General features: G+C 48.3%; 1 protein-coding gene across 2 annotated transcripts; it reads left to right on the forward strand.

Moving 5' to 3' along the window:
• The first annotated feature begins 1,387 nt into the window (after positions 1-1,387).
• On the forward strand, positions 1,388-16,898 carry LOC104638572 (polymeric immunoglobulin receptor-like). 2 transcript variants are annotated; one of them, XM_075775873.1, is made up of 11 exons: positions 1,388-1,683; positions 9,509-9,604; positions 9,843-10,175; positions 10,868-11,197; positions 11,830-12,153; positions 12,597-12,911; positions 13,872-14,034; positions 14,584-14,699; positions 15,037-15,162; positions 15,305-15,363; positions 16,274-16,898. In XM_075775873.1, exons 2-11 carry the CDS (start codon positions 9,523-9,525, stop codon positions 16,403-16,405), a joined length of 1,980 nt encoding a protein of 659 aa, XP_075631988.1. In that variant the 5' UTR covers positions 1,388-1,683; positions 9,509-9,522; the 3' UTR covers positions 16,406-16,898. The 2 variants fall into 2 exon arrangements, with proteins under 2 accessions (XP_075631988.1, XP_075631989.1); XM_075775874.1 differs by lacking the exon at positions 1,388-1,683 and having other exon boundaries at positions 9,492-9,604.
• The last annotated feature ends 644 nt before the right edge of the window (positions 16,899-17,542 follow it).

Raw genomic sequence — 17,542 nt, forward strand, 5'->3', positions numbered from 1 at the left:
AAACACAACTCTATGTCCAAGCACAAAAAGTGATGCCAAGAGCAGGTGGAGAAGCAGCACTGGTGGGAAGGACATGGCTTGCGAGGGGATCGGCGTTTGTTCCCATCTAGGGGAGATGGCGGTGGTTCTCTCAGTTCAAGATCGCCAGTAGATCACCCTTGTGCAAGCACGGCAACAGCCTTCCTCACCTCAAAAGCTCCTTCCTCACCACAAAAGCTGCACATTCATGGAAAGAAAGGAGCTCGACACCCTTAGCTGGATGAAAGGCACTTCCAAGGCTGGCTTTAAGAACTGACAAATTAGCTAAACATCCCAAGTCCAGGTCAGGATCTCACCTGCTCTCAGGCAAGGCAGGAATGCCTGGAGCTGCCATCCTGTTTGAGAAAAACTTTGTGTGACCCCCTAGTTCGAAGAAATTACTGGTTTTTCATCATTAGTACAAGGTAAAGCAAGTTAATGATTTGTCTCATGTAATACAAATACTTTCATCGTCATTAATCTTACTATCTTGTGGAGTTCCATTTCTGACAACCCCACACTTTACAGGGAATTTTAATTTGGGTCCCTGACATGCCTACAGTAGGAAAGCAAGGAAATGAGGTTGAAGATGGCAGCAAAGCTCCTGCTGATTATTTTTCCTTTCATAGAGCTTACAATGTTCTTGGACTGCCCAGAGAAGGCCAACCCTCGTCCACCCAGACTCCTGCTCTTCCCACGAGGCTGAGGGGAGGCAGAGGGGCTGGAGACAGCAGGGAAGGGAGACAGATCTACTCTACCAGCATGGCCAACCAGCCTGGGTCTGCTTAAGGACACTGGTTTCCAAAAAACATGCAACTGCTTAAAAGAAAAAAAAAAAACAAACCACAAAAAACCCCACCGAAGAAAAACCAAAAAACCACCTGGTTTTGTCCAGCTTTGCCCTACAAAAGCTATTCCACCACTGCTTGAGGGTGTCATAGGATCAGAAGCCAGGTCAGTCCTTGCAGCGAGGGGTTCTCCTGCCTGGGCTGATGGGAAACAGTCGTGACTCAAGGGTGATGCTGCAGTCCCAACAAAGAGGAGGGGCTGGCTGGACCCTTGCATCCTCAGACCCCATAAGGCTCCCCAGAGTCTTTGTGCCAGATGTAGGAACCCATCTTCAAACCAAGGAGTCACAGCTGCCCTTACCTACCTGGGTCCCACCCAAGCAGAAAGCTGTCTCACAGGTACCCTGCTCCCAGCAGAGCAGAAGACCTTCCCTGGCCCTGACCCCAAGCAGCCACCGGGCTCCTTCCTAAATGAAGCAGAGGTGCCCGGGACCACGTCTGGAAGCCCACCCTTGGGGTGGCTGTTGTGCAACGGCAGTGTGTAATCAGGAGGTAAATAAGAGCATGCACCCTCCAAGTGAGAGCAGAGCTGGGATGGGCATTGGCTTCCCTGCTCTCACACGGGGAGGTGCTCACCTGCCAGAGCGTTTGGATGCTATTCCTTTAAGGCACAACAGGTGGAAATGCAGTGCTAGAGGTACGAGGAGTATTTAAAACAGCCTGGCACTGCCAGAGCCCAGTGTCCAGCTGCAGGAGGGAGGTAGGACGCTCACAGGAGGTCCTGCGGTCGGCCACTGAGACACCAGCAAATCTAGGAGTGGTCAGTCTAAAAGAAAAAGCAAGAAGTACAAAATAGTCTGCAGAACTAACTTGGAGTGTAAGTAATGCTTCTTCATTGTCATTCTGAAATGTGAAATCTGTTGTACTACCGCTTTGAGATGGGGAAGGGGAAGAATACAAGTCTTGAGACACTTTTAAGGACTCCTCCTCACACCTGAGCAAAGGGAACCAGCAGTTCTCAAACAGCAATGAATAGGTGCACAGGTCTTGCTGGTGGGGGGGCTGATTTCTTTTGAAAGAAGGTCAGGAGCATAGGATGAGGCTTATGATGTTTATGTTTTCTTCTCTGCAGCAGATTTTTAATCTTTCCTTTCTGGGAAAAAAGCTTAATTATCATTATAAGATTTGCATTAAGTTTTAACATAGAAAATAACAAATGTTAGTAAATATTACTGTAATAATCTGAACTGTCACAACTTAGTCTATGGTCATTACAGTCTTTTGAATCACAACACAGACATAACCACAGGGATGCAGATTTTGAAATTTAAGAAGGGAATTGTCATGGTTATATCCTAAACGAGCTCTGAAGAGCTATCAAGTTTATACATCTAAAAGGAAGATAAACAGATACTCAAGCATAAGTGAATGGGATGTACGTGGTGTCCTAAAACTGAAATAAGAGAAAGTTGACAGACTCCTTTCACATTTATACCAACAACAAAGGTATTTGGGGGGGGGAGGTGGTCTGCACACCTGAACTCTTGCTCTGCAAAGGAGACATTCTTGCAGGATTTTTAATACAGAAGTACAGAAAAATACCACCTCCTAATAGCAATTACGCTGCTGCTAACAGCACACACACTGGCGCTACCCATCCAGCCAGCAACTGTCACGGTACAGACCATGGCAGCACAGTCAGTGCTTTTGGATCACAGCAAGCTCCTGCTCCTTGCAATACAAGTAATATTAACCTACAATAATAGTTTAATAAGCGTAGAAGTTGCTTTCACTTTCCGATCCAAGAGACAAGAAACAAAAAGTAAGAAACAGATGAACCATAACACTTCTCTGAAAAGCAAGAAGCTGGTGCATGGGGTATCCAGTGCCTTAAAGGAACAGAAAATTAGGTCACGAGTTCATGTATGGTATATCTAACAGCTTAAAGGAACAGAAAACTAGGCTAGCAGCACAATCTCAGCAGGAATTTCAGTCGCTACCATGAAGGCTGTCTGGTTATTAATTTTCATTTGTTTTCTAGATTATATTGCTTACATAGAACAGAGTTTAACTGGCATTTACAAACATTCTTAGCTAGGAGGGCCACAAGTACCGCAGAAGTTCCTAAAAACTGATTTCTTAGTAAATCCTGATAATCTTCAGTAAGATCTGCCTAACTGTTTCTACTCACTGCATCACAAAATTAGCACCTCCTACTATTCTCTCAATATTGTAAAGGAGGCATTGGTTTGGGATGTGAAATATATCTTTTCTGTATGTGTTTAGGTCAGCTTGATCTTCTACCTTGAAGTTGATTGCTCATTCATAACTCCATGAAAACGGAGTGGATTGTTGGCTTTTCCCCATCCCACTACAGCAAATAAAACTCACCGTAAGGCCAATCTATGCAGTGATCTTGATGGGCAGCGTGAAGATGTAGATAGCCCCAGGGTGGTGGAGCAAGAAGGCTGCTGCTGTGCCCTTCTAGGCACACAAGTCTTCAGAAGCTCCATAAATCACTGCTAGCCCATGTGCCAGTGCTCCTCAGCACTGCCTGTGCCTACAACAGTTTGCATCTGTGCAGCTTACTCATGGTGTTAGTGAGTCTTTCTCTGAAAGGATTGGTGGGGGGGGGGAAATTTACTCCATTCTGTACGTTATTATTTCACATGTATTTGAATAACAGTAAGCATTCCACAAAACAAAAGGACTCCTAGGTTAGAATTACAAATGTGGCAACTAAATCTTCCTATTTCTTTGATCCCATAGCACGTCCTTGACACTGGTCCTTGTTAAGAGCAATAGTTAATAGCTAATGGATTGAACTGTGCTGATCCCTGGCAAGGTGCATTAGGAATGTACCGGCTTCTCAGTGCATAACTTTGCGGCTGAGTCAGCAGATTTTGGGAACTGAACTCTGGTATTTCATACCCAGCAGAGCAGCAGGTCCTGATTTCTTTCAAATCATTATAAATCTGAAGATATTCCTCCCAAGGACTGATAGCCACAAAAGCACTGTAGAAACCCAGAGAAGGTCTTGTAACGAGTGATATTTGGTAGAGCTAACCTGGTCTGACAGGACAAGATCTGTGCTCCCCCAGCGCTTTCTGCTGGGAACCCGAAAGCACTATTTCAATATTTAAGCTTGCTAGAGAGGAAGGTGACATTCCCAACCAGGCCAGCCCCACAGTGCTTTCAGTGCTGGGGGGTCCAGGGAAGTATCCGCACAGCGTAGACTGGGAAACCCAACCCAAGGAGGTCTCATGCCATAGCTACTGCACACCAACCTCCCACTGCCCCCCAAAAGCACCACGAGCCACTTTTTTACGGGTATAGACACTGAAGACACATCCATATAGCCAAGAGACAGTGACTGTGAGGTTTGAGGGGGTCTAACCTCCCCGGACCTTTATACACAGCATTAAAATGTCTCTTTGTTACTCAGTGGAGGCGTAATGCCGTGAGGCTTAAGAGCATGGCAACATACCAAATAAAACTAGATCGCGTTATTCGTTGTCAAGATGATACTAAGACGACAAACATTTAGTCCTGTGTTGGAAAGCAAGAAAAGCAGTCATTATGTTGTAAAGGACAATGTAATTTTTCCATTTGCATGGCTTTTCACACCAAACCCATGCTGCGGCACGTCCGTGTCTCACTCTGCACTAACCAGCCAAGCCCCGTCGGTGCAGCACATGCACGCACCAAGCTCTAATGCGCTCCGCTGGTAGGAACAAACACATCAAAATCCAAATTATGGAAACAAGGTGTAATGAGTTTTTACCTGTCGTAATCGTATAGGTATATATTTGGAGTTTGTTAATGCTTGAACACTTCCCAGCTTTCTCATGCACTCATACGCCTGCACAGTCACACTTGGTGGGCGTTTCAGCAGCCCTTCCCATGGTCATGGTCACAAACACCCCAACTCAGGCCGAGTGTGGAAATGAGTGGCTAGGAGAAAGTTAATGCCATCTACCTGGTAATGGCTGTATCTTCTATTTTAAAGCATATTACAACTAAATATTTTGATTTGTTACTAATAATCTTGCTAATGATTAGCCCATCCTGTTCTGGTTTTGTACACTTATAATGCTTTGAAATCCCTGTTGCATTATACGCACAAACACAGCGGCACACCGCAAACAGCTAGAGAGCACAGAGCCACCCCCGCCCAGCAAAGTGTCCCGGACAAGCCACCACCGCTGCCCTGGTCTTGGTGACATTGGTGTCCGGAGGCCTGGGTTAAAAGTGGAAAGCTCATGCACCAACATGCAAACTCCCATCCGCCGAGTTCAGCTGTAATATGGGGTTTTGTGCTTTAAACCTTCAAAACCTGTTACGCTGGGACAGGGAAGAGAAGGAATGCGGTAGTTTTGATGATGCAAAATGAAAGTGAATTCACAAAAGCAAGATTTTAGTTGTATCTAAAAAAACCCAAAGAAAAAGGAGTACAACTCCAGTTATAATCCAAAGAGGACCGCTGTTGCAACAAGGAATTAGGGATTTACACCAGGAAGGGACATCGCCCTTTGGCTGCAGGAGGGACTTTGCAAACACCAGATGCACATTCATGCGGCCAAAAGCTTTCCCCGCGGCTGCTTCTCTGCAAGTCTTGCGCAGCAAGGGGAGCGAGGGAGAATTAGCACAAGCTTTTAACTTCCCCCCCTGCTTCACCTATCCAAATGTTTTCAACTAACCCCAAGAGACAGCCCGCAGTCTACAGAGACTGGCCCAACAGCACGGGTAAGCTGAAGCCCGAAATGCCGACGGAGCCGGCTGCCCCAGCGCGCTGCCAGCCCAGCACTTCCCACCCACGGCTTCCTGGCCCCGAGCTGCAGAGCAGCTTCTCGGAGACACTTTCCTGGTGGGAATAACTGGGTTCCCCTCCTGACCAGTCCATTGCACTGCCCCGCAGACAGCTTCTCCCTAGGTTTTCAATGCATCGGGTTTAAGACGGCATACGACTTAAAATGCTGGTGCAAAGCATCAGAATCAGCCCCTTTGCCTGCACGGAAGTACGTGGCACAAATCGTGTGCCCAGGTTGCTCTCAGCCTGTCAGCCTCCTCGATCCCTCCCTGCCTGGCAGGAGCTCCGACGGCCACGCAAAGTGGGGTGCAGGCACCAACCCGCACAGTGCCGTGCACAGCGGCTACCAAAGAGGGTCCTGGCGACCCGTCCTGCTGTGGTGTGGTAGGACCAGGTTTTTCCTGCTGGAGAGGTTTCCATTGTCCGTCAGTCCGTGGGGACACCATGATCTCATGCACTCAGTCCTTGCTGCTCTGAGAGCAATCAGAAATCCAGTGCAGGCATCTGGACATGCAGGTCAGTGCCTGCAAGTGGGAAAAACAGGAGATGTGGACATAAGTGGAAGGGAAGCCGTGGCAACTGTGTCCAAACCAGCCACGTCATGCAGCCCCCAGGCAAAACTGATGGAGGATTGCAAAGTCAGTGCAACTGTTCCCATACGGGGTAATCAAATTCAGCTTCTGCTGGAAGGCTTTGGAAGCACTGCACAAGCCTCATGCTTTGTGCCAGCCGCTCGACACCCCCCCCCACGAGGGCTTAGGGACACTCCCAGGACCGGTCATGGCATCACTGCCCAGGGCAGATTTTTGCATGTTTCTCTGAAGCAGCCGGGGTTGCCAGATACAGAGGGCACACGCCGATACGGTTGTGCATCTGTATCTGAAGCCCAAAATGAAGCTTCACCTCCACTGCCAGCTCCAGGAAAGATTTCACCAATACGTAACAGAAGAGCACTACTTTTCCACCTTTCTCTACTACTGAAAAGTTAGGATAGGCTAGGGAGAAGCTGCAGCAGAGTGGCAGGAAGAGTACAGGCTGGGCACAGGCACTTCACCCTTCCCAGCGCCGGCTCTTCAGCAGGCACGGTCCCCAGGCGCACGGCAGGATAAGAGCACTGCAGATCTACCAGCACACTCATAAGCTTGTTTCCCAACTGCTCTGGGGATAGTGTACATGGCATTTCCCTCGGGCTCTAAGCCTCTTGACTATTCTACAGCCCCCCTGCAAACCTTCGCTGTCCCATCTCTTCGCCCCTTCCAACTCCCTCTCCATCTGCAGAAGCATGAATACAAATCGCTTGCACAGCCACTTACTTGCACTCCCTTTCATATGAGCTCGGCAGCCTTTTCTCTTCCCTGGAGCTCAGAGGTTCAAACCTTGTGCTCTGACTAGAGACAGCAAATCCAGCAGCAAATGTTCTTTGAAAGCAAGAAGGGACTAGAGCTCTTTTTACCAACAGCTTGATTAAATTCTCCTCCAACATCTCAAACAGCGCTTGCTTGTTGCGGAGTGGCCAGCAAAGCTCATTTGCACCATTTCTCTGGGCTGGGAAGCGTCACTCTCGGAGTGCGACACGGCACCGGCAGCAGAGAGGGGGTTTCCAGCCATCCAGCTCAGCATGGTACATCACAGATTTTTACGTAACCAGTGGCGGTGCTTGCTTGGACTTGCTGTACATGGGAGTTTTCCTCCGTTCATTCAGTGAGTGGGGGAAGGTTTTTAACAGCATCTGAGAAAATGAGACCAGAGGCAACTCAGAGCTGTAGAAGTTGCAGATGTTGGTCATGCAAGCACACAGGAACGGTTGTTCTTGTGTAGGCACAAGTGTGCTCGGAGATAGAGATGCAAAAATTCTTTCCTGCCCTAACATGCCTATGAAGACCCTGATGCCACCACTCTTGCACACATCTTTCTGGACACAGCTGTATTTTGATTTCAGAAAAAGAGGTCTTGGTAATCCCTCCCTACATTTCAAAACAATGTTGACAGTAACCCTGAAGTAGCTGATTGCTTCGGGAAGGAATCAGACTAACAGATTATTCAAATTTTGCCAAGAAGGGGGAAGCTGAACTGGAATCCTTCTTGCACTGCAGAGAGAGGGGTGGGAGAGCAGCAAGGTGACCATCAGCCAGAGGAACTGCTGTTGGCAAGGGGCAAATATCAAGGCCCTTTTTGTGCTATGTTGTTTGCTTTCTGCAGAATATGTTATGTTTGTCTTGCTGGCTACTTCTGGGATATGTATGAAAGAGCATTTTTCATGCTCAGTGAGTTAATTATTAGCCATGGACAAGTGGCCACTGAGCAATTAGAAATCGCAACACAAGGAAGAAAGCACAACAGAACACCTTTCACCTTAACAAGGAAATAAAAGCCTTTTTCTTCTACTGGGAATTACCCTTAATAAAATTGTGTCACTTGATGCCCTGAAATCAAATTCCTCTGAATGTTTATAAAGACTTTCCTTGGCACCTATCATCTTCTCTAGAACTCGAGGTATGCAGGTAGATCAACACTCATGCTCAGGAAATGCACATACCCACCACTGTACCATGCAATGTCCGACAGCAAACTCAGTTCAGGCCAAAGAAAACAGTTTAGTGAATTAAGAGCCTTGGCTTAATCACTCAGTCCAAAACAAGAGGAAGGTCAGAAATATTCATCCTGAAGAATAGGGACACATTTCAAGAGACAGGCAGTTGGTTTGGCATTCTCCAGTAGCCACCACTGAGTCCTGGCCAAGGGTGACTTTTGGTACAGGAGGTTTGGCTGGATATACAGGTGGGATGGTGCTTTATTTGGTTTAAGTCTGATTCTTAGAGGGTTGGGGGGTGAGGGGTAAATACCTGCATCTCACTAACTTTACCAGCAGCTGAGGAAAGAAAAAAAAAAGTAGAGGTGAAGATATTACCCTTTTTGCATCTCCTTGGAAATCAGGGAAACAAAAAGCAGTAATTAAATACAGGCTTCAGACAGGAACTCTGTTCTGGGACATAAGGAAGAAATTTTTACGATGAGGGTGGTGAGGCACTGGAACAGGTTGCCCAGAGAAGTTGTAGATGTCCCATCATTGAAAGTGTTCAAGGTCAGGTTGGATGGGGCTGTGAGCAACATGACCTAGTGAAAGATGTCCCTGCCCATGGCAGGGGGTTGGACGAGATGATCTTCAGAGGTCCTTTCCATACCAAACCATTCTGTGAGAGCAGGTTTTCCTAAGGAGTGGTTTTGGCACTCAAGCTCACAAGTGAACAAGCTTTCCTTTCACTGCACGAACAACACTGAAAGAGAATATGACCCCAGCTATTAAACGATTAGAAGCTGCATTATCTCCTGGCAAGGGTCAAGTGAGCAGTTGAGCACTGCGTTGCCACACAACTCTCATGCCTGCCAGGGCTCGGCAGCTTTCTGGACCATTTTTTGATTTCAGCCTTGTGATGGTCTGATTTACAAGTGTCAAACCAGACATCATTTCTGATTTTGAATCAAATCTCTCCTGGTTTGGCCAAAATCACTTTTTATGCTGTGCACACTGCCACTGTTGCCTGCCAGAGGGACACTGTCCCCGCAGCACTCTGATGTGACAGACACATTGGTGGCTTACAGGCATGGCATTAACCAAGTTTGTCATAAAACAACTCCCCTCGTTTTGCAGAAGGGAAAATTGGGGTGTTGGGATGAGATCCACAGGCAGTCATGATGCCATGCAGCAACACTGGCGAGAACAGAGCTATCAGCTCCCTCTTTCCCATTCAATTGCTTGACAGAGGCAATTAAATGCTGTATTTCTCTTTAGCTCAAGTAGTCACAACCCTCATATCCTCCAGGCATGAGGATTATTAGATGACCTCATCATTTTGCAAGAGTGATTATTCACCAACTTCTGTGCCTTTTCCAGGGAATGCAAGAAAAATGACTCTACTAGCGTTCATCTTCCTGCTTACCTTCCTCTCAGCTGAATCTGCAAGCAGCAGATACCTCCCCAAGGCAGCAAGTAAGTGCAACCTGTCTGGGACACAAGTCTTGTGGGTGGCCTGAGACCAGAGGTGGCATCACTAAGGGGGGAGCAGTGTTCAGGGAGCATCTCTACCCCATCACTGCCATGGGACATTTCAGACCACATGATGCTGCGCAGCCCTGGGTCTGTGCTTGCCCCAGTATCCTGACCTGCTCTGCAGTCCCATTGGGTTGTGTGGCACAGCTGACCCAGCCAACATGTTTTCTTCTTGCAGTTTCAAGCCCTGTGTTCGGACCACGGCAGGTATACGGTCTGCTCAATGGGTCAGTCACCGTGAAATGCTTCTACCCTCCCACCAAAGTCAACAGACATGACAGAAAGTATTGGTGCAGGGAATCATCCACGAGCTGCATAACCGTTGTGTCCACCAGTGGCTATGTTGCTCCAGGCTACCAAGGCAGAGTCTCCATCACTGACTACCCAGTGGCACAGAACTTCCAGATTAACATCTCCAACCTGGCAATGGCAGATACAGGCACCTACCAGTGCGGCATTGGTATCAATGGCAGAGGGCTCTCCCACAAAGTCAGTCTGGATGTTTCTCAAGGTAATTACAGTCTTGGGACTCCTTATTCTTCTTTTACTTCCCCCTCTCTTTTTAATGAGGCTCCACAGATAGCCTGTCCAGTGTCTAAGAGCTCAAGATGCTCCACACTTTCAGGGAATAGTTTTCCTTTTCCTCTGTGCTCTTACAGAATGAATTCTTTGACCAAAAAGCTGGCATAAAAATCAGATTAAACAAACCTCATCTTAATATCACAAACATTGACTAGAAACTGCTGACCTCTCTCAGCCACTGAAATTTAGGAAGATGCAGTCAGAGGACCGAACTGCCCGTCATTCCGATGCACTGTCCAACCCAGGGCTGAGGTTCTGTGAGCCAAGCCTGTGCACAAATTGACGAGAGCACGGTGTGCAGGATGGCACCGCACTGCTGGGCAAGGCCCAGGGTGCAGAGCACGGTGCAAACTCATGGCACAACCCCTGGCAAGAAGAGTCTGGGAGAAACCCCGCTGTAGAACAGGCAGTGATGCAGTATGGAGACCTCAGACCTGAAATATGTGACACATGGGACACAGATGGGTAGATCATGCTCTGACCAGGAGCGGCACATGACCATGTAATATAGCAAAGTATAGAGAAACCCTGTGCTAAAAACAGCCTTCAGAGGTGTAGGAGTTGCACACAGTTACCAACAGAGCAGGCAGTAGACACTGACTGGTGTCTCTGTACGCGCAGGTCCACACGTACCCGAGGGAGCTGAGCTCTTCTACGTGAAGCTGCACAGCACTTTGACCATGTCCTGCGGCTTCGGGGAGGACACTGTGAGCATGAGGAAATTCTTGTGCAAGATGTATAAAAACGGCTGCTATAACATCATCGATAGCTATGGGAAGGTTGATGAGGATTACACAGGGCGAGTTCTGCTGAGCAACGAGGAGCCTCCAGGCTCATTCAGCATCGTGATAACTCAGATGAGCTGGGAAGACTCGGGCTTGTACCTGTGTGGGGTCGGCTCCTACGGGGAGCACGGAGAAACGAAGGAACTGGACGTGCATGTCTATGAGGGTGAGTAAAATATGACTAGTGTTTTTTCCCTTCATCTCTGCTTCTCTTTAGAAGCATCACTAGCAGTCTCACTTCATTTAACAATAACATTAATTTTCCTTTGCTGAGTGCTATTATCCTATCCTCTCGTCTAGATACTTCTTTCTATTCATTTAACTATCTGTAACGTACTAAACCATCACTAATAAAGCTTGTATCAAGACTTAACTTTCCCAGCAGTGACTAGCTGTCTTCCTCAGTCTGGCTAGCCCAAAACTCCAGAAGGCAAATTCTGCCTACCAGTCTGAGACAAGAAAACTGTCTTTTCAAGTCTTAATTCCTTAAATCTCAAAGTGACAAATGTAGAAAGGACAAGAGTTGCCCTTCTCCTAGCAAAGGGAGTAAAACTTTGAAATGTTGGTACACAAAGACAGCAACTACCCTGTGAATTTGGGAAAAAGAAAGTCCTGACAGACCCTTTAGGGTCAATGCTTAGCAGCGCCAGGAGGGTCTCTTGCAATCTGCACCCGAGCTTCACCTAGCCTTGCTTTAGCCAAAACAGCTTTGTTTGATCTTATATTTATTCTCTTGGGAGAGTTCCACATGGACAAAAGTTAGACATGTCTAGCCACTCATTTCATTTTTATCTCCAGAGACAAATGTTCCTCAAGGAAAGCCCACAATAATTGGAGTAAAAGGAAGTTCAGTAACTTTTGTATGTAACTATGAGACTCTAAAAAAGTCCTCAGTGAAGTACTGGTGCAAGTGGAGAGAGAACGGGTGTGCTCGGATCATAGACAACACAGGGTATGTGTCGGCCTTGTATGAAGGAAGAGTGGCCATGTACGACAGCCCAGATAACAAGACGATCACCATCATCCTGAACCAGCTGAAGGACAGTGACAAAGGCTATTACTGGTGCATGACAGACGAGGAGAAGGAACAGCAATCATCAACCGAGCTGAAGATCATAGACGGTACGAGCTCGCGCGTTGGCAGTTCTCTGCCTGCTCAGTAGGCACAAAACAACCCCCTCAGCACCACCAAGGAGCAGATTTGGCTTTTTGGGAAGAGATGCGAGGCCCAACTCTGAACTTTTATCTCATAAGGCAAAACATCTTGCCAATCCCCCCCCCCACACACACACCCCAATAGCTTTAAAATGGAAACACAAGGTTTCAGTTTTATGGGAAAGTGTTCACAAAAGTTTCTCACAGAAGTATTTCTTAAGCCTTGCAAAAAAAACCCCAAACCCAGCTTTCACCCAGAGATGCATATACAGCATCCTTAACATTAATTTAGCCATGTAAGGAGCACTTTCCCTCAAAGATGCATTTCTTGGTTCACCACTACCTGTTGACTACCGTTCCCACCACTGACACCACTAACATCAGCCCTGGCGTTCTGATTGCCCTTGCAGGAGAGCCTGGACTGAAGGGAAAGAAGGAAGTGGAGGCACAAGTGGGTTCACAGGTCGATTTAACTTGCTCTTACCCGTGCAAGTACTACTCCTACCAGAAGTACTGGTGCAAGTGGAGCAGCACCAGCTGCACCCCCATGCCTGCTTCCGACCAAAGGCATCCGGGGCCAGACGTTACCTGTGACACTGACAACAAGACAGTTATCCTCAGCTTTGACTCGGTGACAAAGGAAGACCAAGGGTGGTACTGGTGTGGAGTGAAGCACAATGGCCTCTTCGGGGAAAGCATGGCAGTGTATCTGCAGGTGACTGGAGGTGAGCTCCAAGGCAAAGGCAGGCAGGGACTTTCCTGCTCCTCAGAGCTGTGAATCATGCTGCTTCTGCTGAGAGAAAAGTCCTCTCCGTATCCACTAGGTTGCAGCACCTCAAAGCAGAAGTGCTCTCATCCAGGCAGCCTCCCAGTCTAGGTGCCAAGATCACCCTGATTTTGCACGCCTTGCCATAGATGTTTTCATCCACTCCCTGGTTTCTGCTTCTCGGTCATAAAACCCCCACCAGTCTAAAAATCCTTCCACACCATTTTTACTTTTTAACCCCGACCTTACTAATTATTGCTATTACAATTGGTAGCATCATTTAAATTAAACAACATCTGACACCTGCCAGGTGAAGGGCTGCACAGAGGTCAGAGATGCATCTTGCTCCAGGGAGCTTGTTATCTTAATAAACAGGAAAATAGCAGGGAGCAGGACAGGAAGGGCTGTCACCAACTCCCCTGGGAAGCAAGGGGCTTAGTCTCAGCTTTGGTGCAGTGTTTTGTTTTTCTTGGGAAGGAATATCATCAGAACCAGAGCAGGAAAAAAAAAAAAAAGTATAGCACTAGATATCCCACACACAACCACCCTAAGGGGGCAATGGTCAAAATGAAAACAGAGAGAAACAGCCTCATTTCGTTGCCTTCAGTGGGCAAAGAGCTAGAAATAAAAGCAAACCAAGTGTTCAATATTTGTCCTGTAAACACTAGAGGCAGAACTCACAAATGCAAGACTTTTTCAAAAGCATATAGACAGAGAGCGCCTACTCGGGATTTTTTGCAATAAATTATTTGGAATGAGATTATTTCAGATCTCTAAACCCCATTTTAAAGAGCCTCTCACATACAGCCAAAAGCCACTGCAGTTCCACCTGCACCAGATAAGCCCGACTAGGTTTTGTGTCACCATCTCTGTGCTGCTGCTTGCGCGACTAACTGCCCTTCTTCCCCGGGAAACGTAGGGAGCGATGCCGGCCGCAGCCTAGAGCTCCTGAACGTTGATGCCCCCAGCCATGCTGAGCCCCCCAGCCACGCCGAGCCCCCCAGCCACGCCGACAGTGGCTTCAATCCCCAAGGAAGAGCCTCTAGTGATGCTGGGGTGCGAAGCGCAGCTGCTTCCGAAAGGTTGGTTTTCTCTACGCCTCTGTCATTTATTGTTTTTTGTGAAGATTCTATTAACCCGTTGTTGGTACCGTGTTTGTACATTGTGCATGCTGTTTAGCAACAACAACAACAAAAATTTGTCCCTAAAGAACTTCGCTCAAAACATGAGAGGAAAAAAAAGCAAAAAAGTTACAGCAAAAGGCAAGATGTCTTCAGATTAATCTCTAGCCCAAGTAAGAAAATACAGTCCCAGAAGGGAGTTATTAGAGATTCCATGTACAGAAAAACTGATTAAAAATACTTCTGTCAAGATTAGAGAGCTTTCCTTCACACATTTATAACCAAGCTGCTGATGTAGCTGTTTTGGCACAACTTCCATCTTATGTTTTTATTTACCCCCTGTGATGTGCTGGGATCCAGTTCATTAATTGAATTGCATCACGCTCACTCAGATTTACCATCCTATATAGATTTCAGACTGCTGCATATCCACATACATTATTCGGTCTTGAATAATTTAAAAAAAATTGCATTTCACAGCTTAGTGACATATCTTGCCCTCCATTCCAGCTCTCAAACCCATGGCTCCAAAACACTCACTTCAGTCGTGGTCTCTACTTGTGCCGTGCTCCTGATCCTCGCAACAGCTTTCGCCATTTTTAAATACAGGCAGTTGAAGAGATCTGGTGAGTCCCTGCCTTTTCTAGTCTCTCGAGAAACATCAGCAATTTTAAGATGAAGGGGATCCCTCGTGCATGCTGCCATCTCGGCCAGGCTGAGCTGCTCCCCTGGTACCCCCCACGCAATGGGGAGACAAGAGACCCACCCTCTGCCGCTGCCCCCATCCACACGGCTCCAACACCCAACGTACGGGGTGCCTGGGCTGAGACAGAGAACACCCCTCCGCAGGCTTCGTGTGTTTTACTGCACGGTATCTCCTTGCGCAGAGGCGGTTTGGAGGCTGATGCACTCGCACCGACTCTGAGCAAGCGTGCGGGGTATTTATCTCCTCCCTCTTAACAGACCTGGTGTCCGTCGGGAGCTACAGGACAAACATCAGCATGTCAGACTTCGAAAGCGTGAAGGAGTACGGCGCAAGCAATAACGCCTGCGTGAAAGAGAGCCAGGAGACTCAGATAGGAGGGGACGGTAGGTTGCTGACTGATGGGCTTGCTCTCCAGGCGAGGGGTGCTGGGGAGGGGGTTGTAAAAGGACCCTGCAAAAGCCACAGAAATACCTGCCCACCGATGCCTCCCCCCCCCCAATAACACCTCCCTTTCTCTCCCTGCAGAGTTCGTCACCACCGCAGCCCCCCAAGAAAGCGCTGCCGAGATAAAGGCGGCAAAAAGGGTAAGAGAAGGCAGGAGAGAGCCCACTGACCTGGGAGACACCACCACAGCCCTCCAGCCTCTGCCAAAGGAGCTGCCTTCTCCCAGGGGCCTTATTTATAGCCAGGTGCTCTGCATCTTACCTGGATCTGGCCACCTGCTGCAGATCGGCCTCCGTGGGGGGGGACCTTAACCCTTTCCTGACCCCACACGTTAGCAGAGATAATAATAGCAGCTGCCTCGCTTCAAACAGTACCCCAAGGCAGCCCCAGGTAGCGTCAGAAAGGTTGGGGCTGGGTTGTTACCATAAATATAAAACACTGGGCATCACAGATGACCAGAGGCCAGAGCACATCCCACCTCCCAGCCCTCCCCAGCGCTGTGCTCCCATGCGGGCAGCGGTCCAGGGGACAGAGGTAGGCAGGGAGGTCTCTGCCATTGCAAGGGCTGCAACTTGCTCCTGTGGCCATGGCAAGCCCCTGCCTCCCCCCTGCCTCCCCCCCGCCTCTCCTCCCCGTGGGTACGATCATGGTCGTGTGGCACCACTCAGCAGTAACCGAAGGGGCCAGACGCAAGCCCTTCTTTTTGAAAATCCCTAACCAAAGGTGCTATGTAGGTGTTGTAAGTGCCAAGAGCTGAACCGAAGCAATAAAGGAAACTGTCAGGAAACCAGTAAAACCCAGCAGCTTTAGGACAGGTGAACTGGGTGCCAACACACAGGAATAGGCACGCTGTGGTGTCCCAAACCCAGGCATGATGCTCTCGCATCGGCACTGGCATGACCCGCCGGGTTGTCCCACTCGTCCAACCTGCCTGTACCATCCCAAGAAGCTCACGGCCCTGCGGTGCTGCCCATGGTAATGCTGTCCTTTCCCCTGCCCCTGCTGCTATCCATCCCCAGGCACTGACGATGTCCTCCTGTCCTTCCCCAGAGCTCCAAGGAGGATGCTGACCTCGCCTACTCCACCTTCCTCCTCACCTCCAGCAGCATCGCGCAGGGCAGCTCCGGAGGGGACAGCGCTGCCCCGGACGTGTCCTCCCCGAACTGGGAGGGCCAGATCTGAAGGTGACGGACCAAGAGGCAGCAGCAGCTGAAACCGGCTCTACCTTGAGGATTGGAGCAAGACATCAGCAAGCAACACTTTATTGCTACCACAATTTGCTATAGCTTGACCTTTTTTTGCTTAAATTCAGCTTCAAGTGGTGATTTAGGAGGAATTGTTAGATGCCAAATTGGGTGGCTGGGCTGGAGGAGCAGGTCTGAGCGAGCAAGTCAGACTGGGAAACGGCAGGAACTCGAGTGGCTTAGCCCACCGACAGCCCCAGCCCCACCAGTGCCTTCCAACACGGTGGGCTCTCAAAGGTCAGAAGTAACGTTTTTTTTTAAAAAAAAAATCTCATTTTCTTTTAAAGGCAGCTGGAAAACGCTCTAGTACAACAACTCGCACTTTTGATTCCTCTTAGCTTTCTCATCCAGAGGGCAGTACCTGCAGACCAGACATGGTCTGACGTGTTTTCGTGCAAAAGCAATAAAGAATGCCACTGGCTTTCAGCAGACCAGGGGGACTCGCAGTCCGTGGGAGAGCGCGGGGAGAGCACACCCAAAGAGCCGCAGTAAGGATGCAATGGGGCGGGGGGGCTTTCCCCCCCCTCTTACTGCAGCATTACAGCATCACATCTGGTGTTGCAAACGCCACAGGACGGTAGAAGAAACCCACAATTAATGGAGATAAACAGGAAATGTTTTGAGTAATGTTTCTCATGCATTTTCATCAACAGCAGGGATTGATCACGGCATGACATTAATTAGTATGACAACCTATCAGCAGCCTATGTAACTGATTAGGCAATAGGCACCGGTGTTCACTGGCACTGTACCTATTTGCATAGCATGGACCAAATTCCCCAGAGCAGCTGAACCAGAAATTTCTCATTTCTGACTTGGAGTCGGAACAACTGAGTCCAATCCGTGCTCCTCTTGCCACAGAGGAGGCCTTGAAAACCCACCCTTTGCTTAATAAACCTGAGCCACACATCACTCACACATTTTCCCTGGCTGACTTCATGTTTATCCAGGTGGAAATGAGGATGACTGTAATTAAATGTTGTCTCTTGGTCTTATTTTCGAGAGTGGATGACTAAACAGAGCAAAGTAATTTATTGATGCGTGGATTTCCAAACAGCGGCACGACAATGCTGTC

This window comes from Balearica regulorum, chromosome 25 (genome assembly GCF_011004875.1).
Source record: "Balearica regulorum gibbericeps isolate bBalReg1 chromosome 25, bBalReg1.pri, whole genome shotgun sequence".
In the NCBI taxonomy this organism is placed as follows: Eukaryota; Metazoa; Chordata; class Aves; order Gruiformes; family Gruidae; genus Balearica; species Balearica regulorum.